The following is a 17,479-nucleotide window of genomic DNA, read 5'->3' as shown; positions in this document are numbered from 1 at the left end:
CAGAGTTGGTGGTACAATGTCACCTTACCAGGAAAGCATCCAGAAAGTCAGCAAACCAATACAGACCACTGCTGGGTAAAAAAAAAAATCTGAAGCCTCAAAACTGCTAAACGAACTCTCCAAACAATGTAAACAAATGATTGAATCTCTGGAAAACTAGCTCAAGCTCATTCACCAGCCCGTCCTCTTAAAAATAACGTCACTTTTCACTCGTATGCGCGCTATGGCCAAATTTAGACGTAATTTGAAATGAAATCGACTCACAAAAGTGACGTTCTGTTCCGTTTTCTATTTGAGTCGGCCGGCGTACGCGCAGAGGTTATAAGAGGACACTTTAAATTAACGTTTTTCATAATGTTTTGAAACTTTATGAGAATTTCCTGCCCACCTAACCTACCAGAGGACCCTTAACTTGCTGTTGTTGAAAAAAAAATCCCAAATTTATTTTAATTTTTTTTTCATTTTCAAATTACGTCCATATTCGGCCATACGGGCAAACGGCCAAAAGCGACGTTCTTTTTAAGAGGACAGGTTGCATTCACATTAACCCCCTGCAAGTAGTCGAGGGCAGCCCGGAGCTACAGATTTCCCTAGCCTTCCAAGCCACTTCTGTTGCTGATGTGGACGCCATTAGTTTCCCAATGAAAGGTTCCCCGGTTGTCAACTAGCCGTGCAGGTCCTGCTGCTTCTCAGCCAAGTGTGGCTCCTTTCACCTCAGATTATTTTTTGTTGTGGGGAGGTTGCTTCCAGTTAGTCTCATTTTCTTTTCAGTTCCTGGTTCATACAGCTATGGCTTTTTGTTGCTCCCAAAGGAGCTTCTGTTGCCCCTTACGAATTCTAAGTTTGGTTTATTTTTCCTCTCCTTTGAAGGATTGGGTATGGCCTCTGACCTTCCTGTGCCATGGGGTTGGCTCCATCAAGCCCTGGGAGAAAGGGGGAAAGTAATGTGCTCTTCCTGATTTTAGGCCTACATGCTTACCCCTGCAAGGGTCTCAGTCTCTCTCTAATTACCCAAGTGTAGTTACAGGATGAGAGTTATGCCTATGGTGTCTCGTCATTCTTGTCGGATGACTTATATAACTTGTCATATAACTCTTTTAAAATGATGGTTTTGACCTTCATTACTTTTATACTTAACTTGTTCCAACTATCTACCACTGTTTGCAAAAGTGAATTTTCTTATATTTCCTCGGCAGCTTCGTTTAATAATAATTTAGTTTAAATCTATGACCTCTTGTTCTTCAAGTTCCAGGTCTCAGGAGTTCTTCTGCATGTGCTTTGGTGCCTCTGCTCCTGGAGACAGTGTCCCTTTCTTTGTCCTCTTGTTTTTTGGACTTACTGGCATTTTTTGGACACTACAGGTATTTGCATTTCTAGTAGGGGCCCTCAATAGCACCCCATTCTTATCAGTTACATTCTTTCCCAGGGTTGGAGGGGCTCTGTTTGGGCAGCTCGTGAGAGGGGCTTGGTAACTGGAGCCTCTAATGATCTGGCCTACCACCTGGAGGTGAACAAGTGTACCAAGATTGGCATGTTTACATCTGGGCAAGGATTGTTTGTATCATTACCTTTGGGACCTTAATTTTGTTCAAGCAGTTGCTGGTTTTGTTGCACATATCTTGCCTGGTGATAGTTTTTCTAAGTTTTGGGTAGCATTCTGATTTCTGACCTTCCACAACCTTGTTGAGTGAACTAAATTCTTCTCCTGGCTTGTGGTAGGCAAGGATGGTACTCCAAGAACTGGTGTATTTTTCTAAAGCATGACTTACCTAGCACTGCTTTGGGAAGCTACCTTCGGTCTCACAATCAAAGTGGAGTTTCGTTACATTCAACACTTGATTTTTAAGCCACATATAAATGTAGAGATTGTATCGCTTAAGTGTGATACAGAAATCTTAAAATAATTAGTAGAGAATTATTTGGCTATGAAAACCAGTAAGCTATTGAATAGCAGATATATTTTTGTTGCAATTATAACTAGTGCTGATGTACTTGCCTTTTTGGGATAAATATTGAAAATCTTGGCAGCATTTGTTGAGGTGACTGCTACAAATCTGCAAGGGTCCATTTTCCCAGATACCACACCCTTTTCCCAAATCACTGACATTCGGTCTTCAACACCATTGACACCATTAGGGATCTTTGTGAAGTCATCCTTACCAAGTGCTTTCTGGGAAGCCGAGAAGGTACAGTTGTCTGTGCCTGTGGTCTGAAGATCACCACTGCAAAATATAGAAATATTTAACTTAAAAAATATAACTTACACACTATATCCATATACCATTTCTTATAATTATGTTAACTGATGGCTATTCATGTTAATACTTTCAGTAATAGGAAGATACAATTTTATTATATAATTTTCAAAGTTAACCTATTCATTAGTTCGTCTGATTTGTTAATGAGAGGCTTCCAGCGACAACTTGGTAAGTGTCAATGTGCACAAATATAATTTAATTTACTCTTCAAGACATCTAATGTAAAATGGTGATAAAGAGTTACAGTACTGATTTGCACAATGGGCAATTTACTTTAATATAGTTATGATTTTGCCTTTCATCTCCAAGCAACAACTGGATATGCCTAGTCCTTCATATATTTTCAGGAAGCAAATATTCATACAAAATCAGAGAAAAATTATAAGATTTTTATCTGAATGTCTATTTCCTTCTCTGAGGCTGTGTGCCCCACAACTGCACCATTGGTGATATCTCAGTAAATTTTCAGGAATATATTTAAATATAATATTGAAATTGATACCACTTACAAACATGAAATTAAAATTTAATTTTTGCATTTCTGAAGCTTATTGGACAAAAATCAAATAGTACTCAATACTTAATAAAGAAAACTATCAGTAACAAGTTAATTCATCATAACTAAATATACTTTTACAAAGGTCTCTAAAACTTCTAATGGTGCAGGTGGTATATCAACCAGGAAAGTATCATATCACATTTACATTAAGTACTCAGTAATGCAAAAGAATTATATAATACAGTAGTACCTCCATTTATGAATTTAATCCGTTCCCAGAGACGGGTCGTAACTCGAAACTAATTTTCCCATAAGAAATAATGTTAATTGAATTAATCTGTTCCATACTTCCAAATACATTTCATACATAATACACACACTTATTTTGTACTATAGTATGTACAAGTTATAGCTTTCCTTTATTGATGACTTGTTGGCATATAGAAGATGGTGAGGAGGAAGAGAGGTGTTACTGTTTGGAAGGGGAGTCCCTTTCCATTATAACATCAGGCAGTGATGACTTCTCTGGGGTACTCTCTTCCCTGCATTTTGCCTGCATAACACTAGTACCTGGTTGTGGCTCACTGCTTGTTTTTCTTACTAAGAACCTTTCCATACAGACTTTTTTCCCCTACAATATTGGGAAACACTTTTTCCCTATGTTTTTCCCCTGTAAATGGCATATTGATATGCCTTTTGCCACTTTAATACTCATAATGTCCTTTTTCTTAGCAAGTACGGTGGATATCGTTGACATAGATTTGTTGTACTGCCTAGCTAGATGAACAACTCGCACACCATCTTCATGTTTATGAAAGATCTTGTTTCTCTTCTATGGTCATCCTCAGATGTGTTTTCTTAGGTTGAACCTTACCACTGACTTTCTTGGGACCAATGGCATGATATATAATAATTACTTTTATGTTCAAAAAACAAAAAAGGATGAAAACAATGAGATTCTGTACAAAGAATTAAAGTGTGATCGTCTAAGTGGGCGGTCAGGTAAACTGAAGCAGGGTGGCCCGTGCCACCAGGAACCATGTACTCCATCGACCCATATATGTATCAACAAAGTTGCAAGTCGAGGCAAAGGTCGTAAGTCGAGTCAAATTTTCCGACAAAATTGGGGTCGTAACTCAAAAAATTTGTAAGTACAGGTATTTGAAAGAATGTGTATGTCGAGGTTCCACTGTATATAATATAATTTTTTTTATATTTTTTATTATATATATACTGTATATATATATTTTTTATTATATATATAATGTAATAACTAATAAATATAATAAATTTAATAAAAAAATATATACAGTATATATATACACACACACATACATAGTATTATATGAATATCATTCAAGCAATAAATATTATAATACAGTACTGTAATAAACAATATTTTAGGATAAAAACTTGATGAACATTGGAGGCAAAATGCATTCCCTTTCCCTTTAATATTACAATAAATCATAACATGCACAGCTTTGGAAACAAATCCTTAAATTATATTTTAACATTCTATTCTATATTTCCAATTCTTTATTCCCTTTATAGGACATATCCTTGAGGGGCAGCCCCGTGCAGAATTCTCTCCAGACATTTTAAATGCATTTATTTGCTCAAATGTTTAAAGGCACACTTGAAACATATTCCAAGACTTACAGATGCAGGTGATTCCAAAACATGAGTGAAGCAGTCACCACTTGCTTACTCTGAGAAGCTAAATTATGTGCAAACAATGAAAGTAGTCTCAGCGGGGATATACAAGTGGAGGATCGAAGTATAAGCATACAAACATAAGATAGAAGCACAAGAAAAAACAAAATGGAAAAATTTGTGTTCTCTGAAAGTAGCAAATGATGGAGGGTTGCAGCAAATGGCAGTCTTTGTGCACATAGCTACAAAAAAAACTAACTGGGAGGGAGGATAAACCTTTTTCTGCCTCACCATAGTGCTTCCACAAACAAATGCCAATTGGTATAAGTTTCCATATTCAGTACTAAAATTTATAGTAAATTATTAGATAAATGTTAATTGATTTTAACAGAAAATTTATTAATGTAATTTTTTTTTAACTCAAGATGGAGAGAAGAGAGGAGGAAGGGGGGGGGGGAGAAAGCAATAGAAAGTACAAAAGATGGATAAATATACGGGCTCCATTGGTGCTATTTCAAATGTAGTTACTGTACATATTACTAAAATACTGTAATGCTTGTGGATGTGAAGCAGGTGGGTAAAAGCATCCAAATAAAATAATACTAGCAAATGATTCCATGGTTTCTAATGACAATCTTACGCATTCAAAAGCTCCATGAGTACGTTGGGAGTCGAGGGATCATTACGCAGAGGGGGAGACATAACATGACCCGCTGCATGTTGCCAGCAAGGGTTGTAGTAGTGAGAACCATCAGTTCCCAAGGCAGCAAGAATAGTCTCGCCCCATACCAATGTGCCTCTTCGAAGATTTTCTCCCACTGCTGCAGCTGCTGATTTGCTCATTACATTGCAAATATAAAGAGGACACACAACCTGAAATAAACTTTCCCTGATAGACACTAAGGATAAATAATATCTGAAAGATCATCTGAATAAAAGGCAGAGATCGACAAAGTTAACGAATTCAGGCTGTCTGGACTCCAGAAAGACCGAATTTAATGAAAGGTTCTGAATTCCAGGAGCGAAAGCTGATGATGAATGAGCTAAACTCTCATAAAAAAATAATTAATCTAAATCTTACAATGAAACCCCCATTGCTAAAATAGGAGCAATAATAATTATAAACATACTTTGCCAACAGATCCATGAGGTATTTGGGTGTTTCTGGATCAGGTCTAAGGGGGGGACCCATCACATGAGCAGCTGCATGCCGCCAGCACTTGTGCCAGTAGTGAGTGCCATGTGTTCCCAGAGAGGCAGCAATAGGCTCGCCAAACACAATGTGGCCCTGCTTTCGCTTACTGGAAACTACATCAGCAGCACTCTTTGACATAACATGCACTACATACAGAGGACATCCAACCTAAGAAGTGAAAAAGTAAATAAAAAATATCATAACATGGAAAAGTAACTTAACAGAAAATAATGATAGAGAAAAATTAAATATATAAAAAAATTTAGTGTGCTCCATGAATGTTTTGATAACTATAATACACAGTAACTATATCAATGAAACACTACCATTCTGTGCATCATTCACAGTAAGATGCAAGCTTCCATATTATGAAACACCCACAATAAAAAAAAATAGAATTGCACCCGAGCAGCCTTTCAAAATACCCTGATCACTGGAAATTTTACTTCAAACTGCCCCTGGCCCTTTGTTATGACACCACAGGTACTTTTATATATTGTGTCACTCTTCATTGTATTCTTTCATGTACTGTATTCAATTTCTTCTTGGCTAAAACTTTAAATAAAACTCACTATTATTTGTAGAGATCAAGCTCCAGCTTCTGGGTCCTGCCTATTAATCAAATGTCTAGGTCTCTCAAATACAATAGAATTCTCTCAAATTCATACTTATTTGAATATGAATAACAAGCTTCAGCTATATGACATCGCCTTGAAGTAGCAAGGGGCAATGGGGAGGGGATTAATGGGAAAGACAAACTGTCAGGCGTTTCTTGTGCATAGTAATTCATCTACACCTCGTTTCCCTTCACATAGAAGTTTGAATCTAAGGATTCTGGCTCTAGGAAAAGAAACATGCATCTTTGGTAAAGGGGATAGTGTTCAGGGACAAGTGATTTAGTGAGGCTTGTCTGAATCGACTTGGTGGCCTATTTTGTTCAAGCTAAAATGAACACTGGAAATCTTGCATCCTTATTGGTCCCTTTGATGCTTTGTTATGTATGTGTATATATGGTTTGATGCAATAGTTACACATATATATGCTTTCTCTTTTACCCCATGAAGTCATGTAGATGCTTATACAGTACTTAATTTCCATGGTAAGAATGGACACAGAAGTGAATATTCCCAAAGTGTAATCTGTCTTCACCTTCTACTCGAGGCTTGTGTGGTGGACAACTAGGGTCACAAATTTACTTCCCTTGATCTCGGGGCCATCCTGCCACACTCAACTAGCCATATGGTTTTTCTTACACGAGCTGCTACAATACTCAGAGGAGGCACTGCAACAAAAGTTTGAGAGACAGCTGACTGTAGAGGTCGAGAGACTCTTGAAGACCATGGATTGGACACCAACCCCAATAGTCACACTTTTCATAACCTTTGACTGCCTTAACCTGCCCCTGTTCACAGAGACAGTGTATATTCAGTGAAGTCACACTCAATCCATGTATGGATTGAGTGTGACTAACTATTAACTATTTAACTATTTGTTTAAGAACATCCTCCCTGGTAACTGCTAAACTCGTCAACCTGTCCTCGTCCCCACCCACATAGACTTGTTCGGCTGAAGGCACTGCCAACAGTATGGCAAGGTAACTTTACTCTGTCAAAAAATAGGTGACCAGGGAACATGTGCCTTATGTAGTCTGTCCTAGTCCTATATGCTGCTTCCATTGCCACGGAAAGCACAGTATAGTGCGTATCCTGTAGTATTTTCATTTTTTATATAACAATTATTGGTTTTGTTACAAAATGTATGCAGTTCATTTGTGTGTGGTCCATCTGATTGTATCTCTGTGTAAAATCAGAAGTCAACTGTATCAATGGTATACACAAAATAAAGAGAAAAAGACTGCTATATTACACTGGACTCAAATTAAAAATGGAAAGCCAAATGCAATGGAAGGATTCTGGTCCGTTATGACTGTTATACTGCATTTGATTGCAGTACTAAATATAGAATGTCTTCGGGAGGCTCAAGCCGGTGCATTAACAGGCTCGTGTCTGTTATGTCTAAAAACTTAACAATTCAACGAAAAAGTTAACTTTTTTTGTTTTTCAAATATAAAAATACTGTACTGTATGTGCAAAAGCACATTATGTATTTATTTATATCTATTTATAATATATAGTTTCATATATATAGTATATAAAACTAATACAAACAATACCGTAATGTTTGGTATAAAATTCAGAGCAAACATCCGATGAAACAATTCCAGTTGGTGTAGAAGGAAGAGGTCAAGTATATATCTAAGTTTGAGTCCAGTGGATTTGGCAAGATCAATAATAACAACATAATCATAATGCAAGAATCAAATTTACTAGTGGTACTGTAACATAATGTATTTGAAACAAAAAACTAAAATTCATTATCTTCAATTATATCATTAGATGTGTAAAGCTTAACATTCAGCCTCATAAAATAAATTAAAATCTCTGAACAACAACTTATAAAAGTAGAATGAAGACAATAGTAGTGCATGCCAGAAGCCACTGTACAATTAAAAGGGAAGGAATAAGCTGCAGGCATCATTTGCATGATATAGTACGATACAAACATTCACTGAGAAGAGAGCAAACATCAACCATAATAAACTAATGAATAATAAAATATGAATAACAGAAGGAATTATGATAAATAGGAATAACAATAAAGTATAATCAAGAAGAAATATTAATTAAAGTTGTAGAAATTAATGGAATCCTCACAATAAAAGGGAGTTATGTACTGTACTGAATAATGAATGGAATCATCATAACATACACTACTGTATAATAAAAGGAATCATCACAATAAAAGGGATAACAGTACAATACTGTATAATGAAAAGAATCATTACAATAAAGGCGAGAATAATGAATACAAAATACTCGTGATTTAAACTTACAGTAAACTGCCTCGTGCACAAGCACTAACATGAAAGACACTGACAAATTTAGACACAGTAGTTATGGATACACACGGAGGGATCCAAGTGAAAAACAACACATAATGTATAATCCCAGACAGATAATACATAATCTACAGTATATCAGATAAATAAATTGGACAAGATAAAAACAAATTAGTTAATTTTATAATACTGCCCTCAGATATATTATGCAATTATCAGTTGCTATTATATATGGATGCAACAAAAAGAGTTTTTGCTCATAAAATATATAATAATAAACTTCAAATGTAAAACTCATAGTTGAAGACTTTATAATTATTATGGTATATCAAAGATCAAATAATCTGCTAACACCATGAAGATCTACGTAGACTACAACAGGGTTACAGTAAAGTATTGCAATATGTAACTTTATATTACAAAGGTAACAAAATTATAAAACAGTATAGCAACTACATTTAAACAAAAATAACACCTGATCATTGACAGACTAAAATTTAATTAATTGCATTTTTTGGGGGAGTTGGAGACTCACCTGATTGGCCAAAACACACGCTCTGTTGGTTGCCTCTGCCTCAACTTCTTCTGGGCGGCTCATCTCGTGTCCTTCCGGTCCAGTGATGCCCATGGATAGAAGTTTCCTACAGTTCTAAACATAGAGATAGAACATTTAATTTTATATCAATCACCACCATCAGAAGTCGTGTAAAACTATTTTGCATAAATGCATAGAAATTAAATCTGTTGATATCTGCCATTCTTGAGATATGAAATTGATTGCAAAACAAAGCAAAAATGCTTTTCTGGAATGGTTGCTCCCTGTTGCTAGCTTCACTAAGATAGCTCCACACTATTAAGTCACATGAGCCCTTATGAGTCATTAGAAGCCTTGTGGAGAGCAGAGGCTGATCTTGGTCTCCTCAGACAGACACAGAGAGAAAGGGAATACATGATCATCTTCGCTGAGAAATCAAGCCCCCAGAAAGAAGCGCAGCAACAGTAAGGTCAAAAGAGTAAACAAATGTCAAATGATGTGAGAAAAGTGAAATACAGTACTTTGAGAAAATATTTTAAATTGTGGAAAAGTGGCAAATTTTTTATATATGGTAAGGTGCAAATTTTAATAAAATCACCAGTTGATGATAATTAATTAAAAAGGTGGTTTTGCAAAATTTTGCTAAAATAATCTTCAGAACACACACACATGCAAATGTACAGATACATGTATGGAATGAGAAAAAGTACAATTTACCCCATTTTAAATTTTACCCATCAGGTAAATTCAGGTTAAAAAATTTTGCTTTTTGGAGCAAGGTTAGTGGAAGTAATGAGAGCCTTAGTTCACTAACAAATATATAAAAGTGTGCTACATAAAATAATTAATGCCACAAGTGGCTGGAGGTGCTGACCTCTTTTATGATGTCCCCATTTTCAGCGTGCACCTGAGCCAGCGCACCAAGTTCCTTGCAGCTTTTAAATGCCTTCAGGAGGTCTCCATCCCCTAGCTGCCATGTGTCTTTATAGGCCATAAACATTTTGAAGGAGTTAATTCCATGTTCTTCAGTCAACTCTTGCATCTCTTCAGCCACCTGCATATATTATAATAAGTTATTTTGTTAGCTTATATACTACATTAGATTTCAGAACCTCATTAATTGTAAAACTCTGTCTAAAGATGGTCATTAAGTAAACTTGAAAATTACCTAAAAATTGGTTAATGAAAGTAATGTAATTTTATGAGTAACAGTCATACTGTACATTGTAGGAAATTGTTTAAATAAAATTAATGGAACCCATGTCAAAGCAAGGTAATTATGAGCAATAAACATCTTTGATAAGATCTTATTTTTATATTTATAAATAATATTAAGGAATAAGATTCCTACCTTGTCTGACCACCATGTGACTCCGACATGAAGTGCATAGTCACAGCACACCTTTGAGTCGGCCCATGTACGCCAACGATGATAAGACTCTACCAGTGACTCTCCACGCTGAGGCAGGGCAAAATCCACTGTGGGTTGAAATTATATTAAAATGTAATTTAAATAATAAATTAGAGATGTTAATTAACATAATTGTCATAAAGAAATATCTTTGATGATTATCAGCCACAAAGCATTCCAGCCAACTCATTTAAGTGGTGAGACAGTTTAAGTAACAATGGTCACTTCTGAAACCTGTATTTACCATGTGACGATAATCTCCTTCAAGAGATTGAGCCTGCTCTTCTCTCCTAGTTCGTCGCTATATACATCCCTATAAAACTAATATGGAAGAAATATCCAACAAATACACCACCAAGGTTTGCCAGAGCGCAAACGTATGCAGCCAGGAACACCTGCTCCACCTCGAACCACCAAACTACCTGTCTGTTGCCTGCTCATCGCTGATTGGCTGCGTGTCCAGTTGCACCTGCCCTCCACCCGCCACACTACCTGATGTCTGGGGCCACACAACCTACCGATCTCAGAATATCCAGTGCTTTCAACAAGTTAACACGTCTCGTTGGTAGACTAAGCTGTGGCTTACGTATACTAAGAGAGGTGGCAGCTTAAAGCCAATATTCCTGCACCTATTTACATTGTTTGTCATACAATTGTTATTACTCACTTGTCTTAACGTAACTTTTCATTTTGTCATTTGATTATTCTTATTATTTTGATTGATTTTATGATACGAATTTTATGTCCATTTTATTCATGTTTTGCTTTTCTAACGTAATTAAAATCTCATTGTTAAATTTACTTGTGTTTTGTGTCTTCCCATTACCTTACCACAGACAAAGTTTCAGATTTTCTATTTTTTGTTTCTATATGTGACGAGGCCATACCCCTAGCTTTTGAACAGCCGAACACCAACGCGTTACCGTCACAACCACCAAAACTTTTTTATTTTTTACTATAGTTTTATCAATCTAAAACAATATTTTAGAGCACTATATTGTATAAACAATGGGAAAACTATTGAGAAACAAATTTGTCTTACTAATCATGGTGGTTCCTCCTGCAAGAGCAGCTCTGGTGCCTGTATAGAAGTCATCCACAGCAAATGTTCCCATGAAAGGCAGCTGCATATGAGTGTGAGTGTCAATGCCACCTATTTGGAGAAAAAACATTGATCAAAGTAGGAAAATACAATACTAATACAATATGCAGCCTTTTCTAGTTTGCTAGTAAATAAATTCTAGACTCTGATGAATTCTATCATTTGTTTGTCATTGAATGTAATAAAACACCACTTTCTGGCGGGTCTCCTCAGTAGATCCTCCAGGTTATGAGCTTGAGCATCCCAAAGTGACTTGGAGACTCGCTCTTTAGCCTGGACAGAATTGTGACGCGACTCAAATTCTGGTTAGATAAACTTCAGAATCTAGGGTCTACATACACACTCATAGTCTGCTTACTTCCAAAATTCCTCTGTAGTTGCTTACCAAATATGGTTAGACAAAACTTTCAGTACCACTGGTTCTCTTAATGCCTCCAATGCTGGCTAGGAGAACTGTGAAGTAAGTTAACAGGACATGTGCTGCAATGAACACATTCTTCCAGTCAAATATTTAATTCTAATACTGTACACCTGAACAGTAGCTGGAAATACTGTATCATAATCTTAACCAAATAAAGTTCCAAAGGTACATATTACATGCAAATATATTTTATTACCTATTACTTCAGAGCTAGTAAATACTGTATACAGTGCTGTGCCTAATTTTAAAGGGTTTAAGAAATTCAAAGTACTAAAATTTAACAGCATACTTATTATTTAAGTAAACTAAATCCTTACTTTTTTTGTACATATCTGGACCATTGGACATTCTTACTAACCTGGTATGACCAGGTGACCCTTGGCTTCCACTACCCGTGTCCCACCAGGCGTATGTAGATTGAGGCCAACTTGTCTGTAAAACATTGATACATTGATACAACAAAAAAATTAATTAAATATAAATACAAAAATCACACATTCATACATTTTACCAGAGAAGCTTCCGTTTGCCCTTCGGGTTGGGAGTTTCTGTGCCAGCTAGCCTGGTGGTTGGGGGTGCTCCGTTGGAACCCTCCAAAGTGATACGTTTGTGTGAAGTGGAACCTAATTGCATAGCTTAGTTAAACTACCCTAACTCGTCTACATCTTAATTACAAGCCAATGTAAGGCTTATTAAGTTCAATTTCTTTCTGTACAATATGAGTTACGGGAAAGCTACGTTGTAAGCACATACAAGTCAACTAAGCATATCTGTAATTTGTACTTTGTAACAATTAAGTTTCTCCTACTTGTAACTATGTAAATAGTTACTTTGTTACTTATTTTAATGATTACTTAGTTACTTGCTATTATGTTCGTTATGTAAGTTACTTATTTATATATATTAATCATGTTTTATGAAACTATATTACTTAAGTTCTTCTTGTAAAGTTAATTACTTAATTAAGTTTTACTTGTAACTTTAATGTACGTTTACTGCAAATTACTATAAATATTATAAAGGGGCAAATATTATAATATTTAGTACGTACTGTAATTATAATATTTATTACTTTAATTTTAATTCAATTACAGTGGCCCCCTTTATAATATTTACCTTTTTGTATATTACTATATACTATGAATTTATTATTAAAAGTCCCCATGCCAGGCGTGTTTCCTTTAAGCTCAGAAAATACAGTAGATGGGTCCTGTAGCACAGTGGTCTATATCCTCGGCTCACAAATGAGGGGGACTTTGATTCAATCCTCAGACAGGACATAAACAGTTGGGCATATTTCCTTTTGCCTGATGCTTCTGTTCACTTAGCTGTGAAATTGGTATCTGGGAGTTTGGCAATTATTGTGGGGTCTTCTCATGGAACAGTCAGAATTGATCTGTTGGGGGGGGGGGAGGGGCCCTTAATGACCTTAGTACAGGCTTTCTGTTCCTGAAACTGGAACTATTCCATTTAACTGAAGATCATATGAACTTGCACATACACAATCTGGGGAACAAATACTCACTTAATGATGCCGTCCTCTATATAAACGTCGGCATCCTGCATCATGTCATCATTGACTACTCTACCACCCTTGATCAGCAGGCGGTTCTGGGCACTCTGCAATAAATAAAAGAAGTAATCAATAAATTGTAGCCATCAAATAATGTTTTATTAATTTATTTCTCAATTTGAAATTGCTTAATGTTATTAGTAATCAACGAACATTCAACATTATTTAAGAGACTGCAGCAATTCTTTCAACTCTCATATTTACCTTAACACACTATCCTATCTTACTCATGTGTTAACACATGTTAAAAGCAAGCAAGTACATTGTTATGATCCCCAATTATAAAACTTGTAATTCTGGAAGCTGCAAACGGGATTCAATGATATGGCAAATGGTTTGTAACAGTAACGACAAGATACAGTGTACAGCATATGGAAGAATAGGAAAAAAAGTTTATTACTTCCTTACACAGTATTCCATGGGGTCATCTTGATAATGAAGGCACAACAAAGTGATGATAGCCTAACTGGTTCTAATACCTTACTCAGTCCTAAATAGTTTTTGTACCTAGCCCCAGACCTAAATCTAAACAATATCAATATCCTTCCACCCTCTCTCCCTCTATGTCCCTCACCCTCTCTCCCTTTATGTCCCTCCCTCTATGTCCCTCCCCCTCTCTATGTCCCTCACTCCCCCTCACTCTCACCCTCTCCTTACCCCCTTCCCCTCCCTTCATCCCCTACCCCTCCGCTCATCCCCTTCCCCTCCCCTCACTCTCCCCTTACTCTCACCCTCCCCTCACTCCCCATACAAAGATAATAAGGTTGATTAGTTTATTATGCACCCCATACTATCCCATGAGTGGCAGTGTAAGAGTTCTCACAGGGACAATGGGCTCAGGAATTGAAACTCAGTGTTGGTAACTCACGTAACCCGACCTTTAATTTAGACCAAAATTTTGTAGAAATTGATTTGTGTCCTTTAAGAACACAGATTCAAGGTTAATTAATATCAAGGGAGGCAGTACCTAAATTAAAGGCTTCAATGGATAGACCATTAATAAAACACGGACAAAGAAGCCTGATTAAATAACATATCACAGTCCATGATTATTTAGGGTAGACAATACAGTACCTGTCATGGTGCCTAAAGACTTAATTGGTACTATGGCAAGCGAGAGGGTTATAGGGAACTGTTGCCAGACATCCACAGTCACGTCTCCTTTAATATCGACTTCCACCACATTTACCATCCTGCTCGTTGCGGGTCGGGGGATAATAAAGTACTGCACTTGACTGAAAGTATTTACATAGCTGTGCTGTGCGTGCCTACACACAGTCGGCACACCACCACCGCCCTGCGTGCCTACATATATGCAGTACTCACACAGTCGACTTGCTGGGCTCTCTCTGCCCTGATCGACCTGGGCTCTCTTGTTTCTGATTGTCTCTCATTCTGTGTCTTTTTGCTGACTTTATCTCTCTCATTATTTTGATAATAGTACTATTGGCATGTGGGAGGTCGGTCCGCTCAGTGAGAGGAGCCTAGCGGTGTGAAATATTAAAAAATATAATTGTTACTAATTTGCTTTGATAAAGTGGTGTGGCTAGAGAAATCCTTTCAAGCTGTGGGAGGATCATCTGTTTTATGCTACTATGAGCAAAGTATGATGAATAAACAAATTAAAAATTTCCCAAGATCAGTGTATAGTTTTTCCATATTACTATAAGAATTTTTAATATTTTAAAATATTTCGGCTGGCATAGCTGGCAGGTAGTGCCAAAATGGTGGTGGTCAGTGTTTGACCGACATGTTGTTCCCTTATAAATTTTGAAGATCCCGACCAGCCTATGTCCATCCCATACCCCAGACCATTGCCCCTACATAGTTGGGTGAGGCCAGATGCCCCAAGCATCTGGCCTTCATCCTTGGACACACGAAAACATGTTTCGCTGTTATTTCACGACTTTATTCATTTCCTTATCATTACTCTCTACTTTGTGAAATTGTCCTTTTATGTGACATTTGGCAAAGCTTGAGTATTTTTGCAAGCAGTTTCTTTTGTATAGTGGGGTATATTGCAGTACACGTTTTCTCCATTAATAAACCAAGGCAGTCCTTGTATTAAATATCCTTTGCTATTTGGACGTTCCACCAACAGGATCTCACATTCCTGTGAAGTAGTCGTGCGCTCATTCGGGTCAAGCACGGGTGTAACTAGGTATGTACGCCTACGGGCTGCTAACACCAACAACTTTACAGACCGAGTTATCAAGTAGGAAGTAAGAGCCCACGCCAGGCTGCGAAAATAGAAAATCCCTCTAAAGTAAACTGATCACAGGTAAAAGCCCCAAGACACCTGGGTCGGTGGGATCTGGGAGAGCCTTAATCCCCCCCTCCAGGACGCCGCCATCAGCAGCAGCCAGGGTAAGAGCAGGTCGTCGCCTTTAACCCAGTAATGTCCATCCCCTTCCCGCCCCCCCTCCACGTGGCCCATAGTGAGTCACCCGCCGGACACTCCCGCCCGCCACGCCCAGACACCATGTTGCTCCCGCCTATTATTAAAGAGGAGAGGGGGAAAAGACTCGAGAGAGGTATATATATATATATATATATATATATATATATATATATATATATATATATATATATATATATATATATATATATATATATATATATATATATATATATATATATATATATATATATATATATATATATATATATATATATATATATATATATATATATATATATATATATATATATATATATATATATATATATATATATATATATATATATATATATATATATATATATATATATATATATATATATATATATATATATATATATATATATATATATATATATATATATATATATATATATATATATATATATATATATATATATATATATATATATATATATATATATATATATATATATATATATATATATATATATATATATATATATATATATATATATATATATATATATATATTTTCTCCCTTCCCTATTGAAAAAAATAAAAAATAAAAAAAAATAAAATATATATATATATATATATATATATATATATATATATATATATATATATATATATATATATATAAACAGAGAGAGAGAGAACTATTGGCATGTGGGAGGGGTTTTGGGTTTTCATTTTTTCATATATGGGTTTTCTGAGTATTTTACGTTTTGAATCTTTAGTATAAATTATACCTTAGGGCTTAAGTTACCCTTTAGCCGTGTACGTGCTTGTTACCCCTGTTACCAACCTCTAACCTCAGTTACAAGCTTATTTACTCTGGCAACTGTGCTCCTCTTTTAGTTACTCCAGAATGGGAGTGCTGGACTCCTTAGGTAACCCAAAGGGGAAGGTTTAGGGGATGAAGGGAAACTTAACTCATTCTAGGGGAGGATAAAAATGGGAGGAAGGGGAAATTGTTACTCAAAGGTAAATACAAAGGAACAATTACCAAGGGAGGACGGGGGAGCGCTGCTCCCACCTTTGGAGCCTCAGACGGCAAAGAACGTCTGTTGTTGATCATGTTACTTCACTCTTATATTATTTATTTAAGTTAGGGAGTTTTTCACTCTCCACACTTCAAATGTCTTTATAATAAAAAACAAGTTGTAAAACACACATGGAAATTGGACATACTGTATTTCCCTTCATCAATCCCCATCTTAACCCACCATTTCAAACAACTGTTTAGTCCTCATGGCTATTTCCCTTAATACAGAACTTAATGTATTTCTCAGCATTTAACCCCAAAGGTACCAACATGAGCTTGAGTCACCGACAAATATGAATTGCTTCACTTCTACTTCTGCCTGTGTGTGCTCTGGATCCAAGTCTGAATCCGTCTCTCTCTCTCTCTCTCTCTCTCTCTCTCTCTCTCTCTCTCTCTCTCTCTCTCTCTCTCTCTCTTTCTCTCTTTGTATCTCTGTCTCTCTCTCACTACAGCATGT

The 17,479-nt window shown here is 36.3% G+C and overlaps 1 protein-coding gene across 10 annotated transcripts in view; it reads right to left on the bottom strand.

Moving 5' to 3' along the window:
• Nucleotides 1-17,479, bottom strand: part of CRMP (Collapsin Response Mediator Protein) — a 155,552-nt gene that overhangs the window by 7,669 nt on the left and 130,404 nt on the right. For 7 of the 10 annotated variants that reach the window (XM_069338619.1, XM_045741667.2, XM_069338622.1 and 4 more), the window contains 8 exons: nt 13,502-13,596; nt 12,335-12,408; nt 11,496-11,606; nt 10,394-10,521; nt 9,917-10,096; nt 9,043-9,156; nt 5,054-5,286; nt 1,997-2,222 (listed from right to left, as the gene is read on the bottom strand). In XM_069338619.1, coding sequence (XP_069194720.1) covers nt 1,997-2,222; nt 5,054-5,286; nt 9,043-9,156; nt 9,917-10,096; nt 10,394-10,521; nt 11,496-11,606; nt 12,335-12,408; nt 13,502-13,596 — 1,161 coding nt within the window. Of the gene's footprint in view, nt 1-1,996; nt 2,223-5,053; nt 5,287-5,543; nt 5,777-9,042; nt 9,157-9,916; nt 10,097-10,393; nt 10,522-11,495; nt 11,607-12,334; nt 12,409-13,501; nt 13,597-17,479 lie in introns of all 10 variants that reach the window. The other 3 variants (XM_045741666.2, XM_045741673.2, XM_045741672.2) reach the window with 1 other exon arrangement.

Source organism: Procambarus clarkii, chromosome 40 (genome assembly GCF_040958095.1).
Source record: "Procambarus clarkii isolate CNS0578487 chromosome 40, FALCON_Pclarkii_2.0, whole genome shotgun sequence".
Taxonomy (NCBI): Eukaryota; Metazoa; Arthropoda; class Malacostraca; order Decapoda; family Cambaridae; genus Procambarus; species Procambarus clarkii.
Note: the sequence above shows the minus strand (reverse complement) of the source record. Positions and strands in the feature narration are given on the sequence as shown.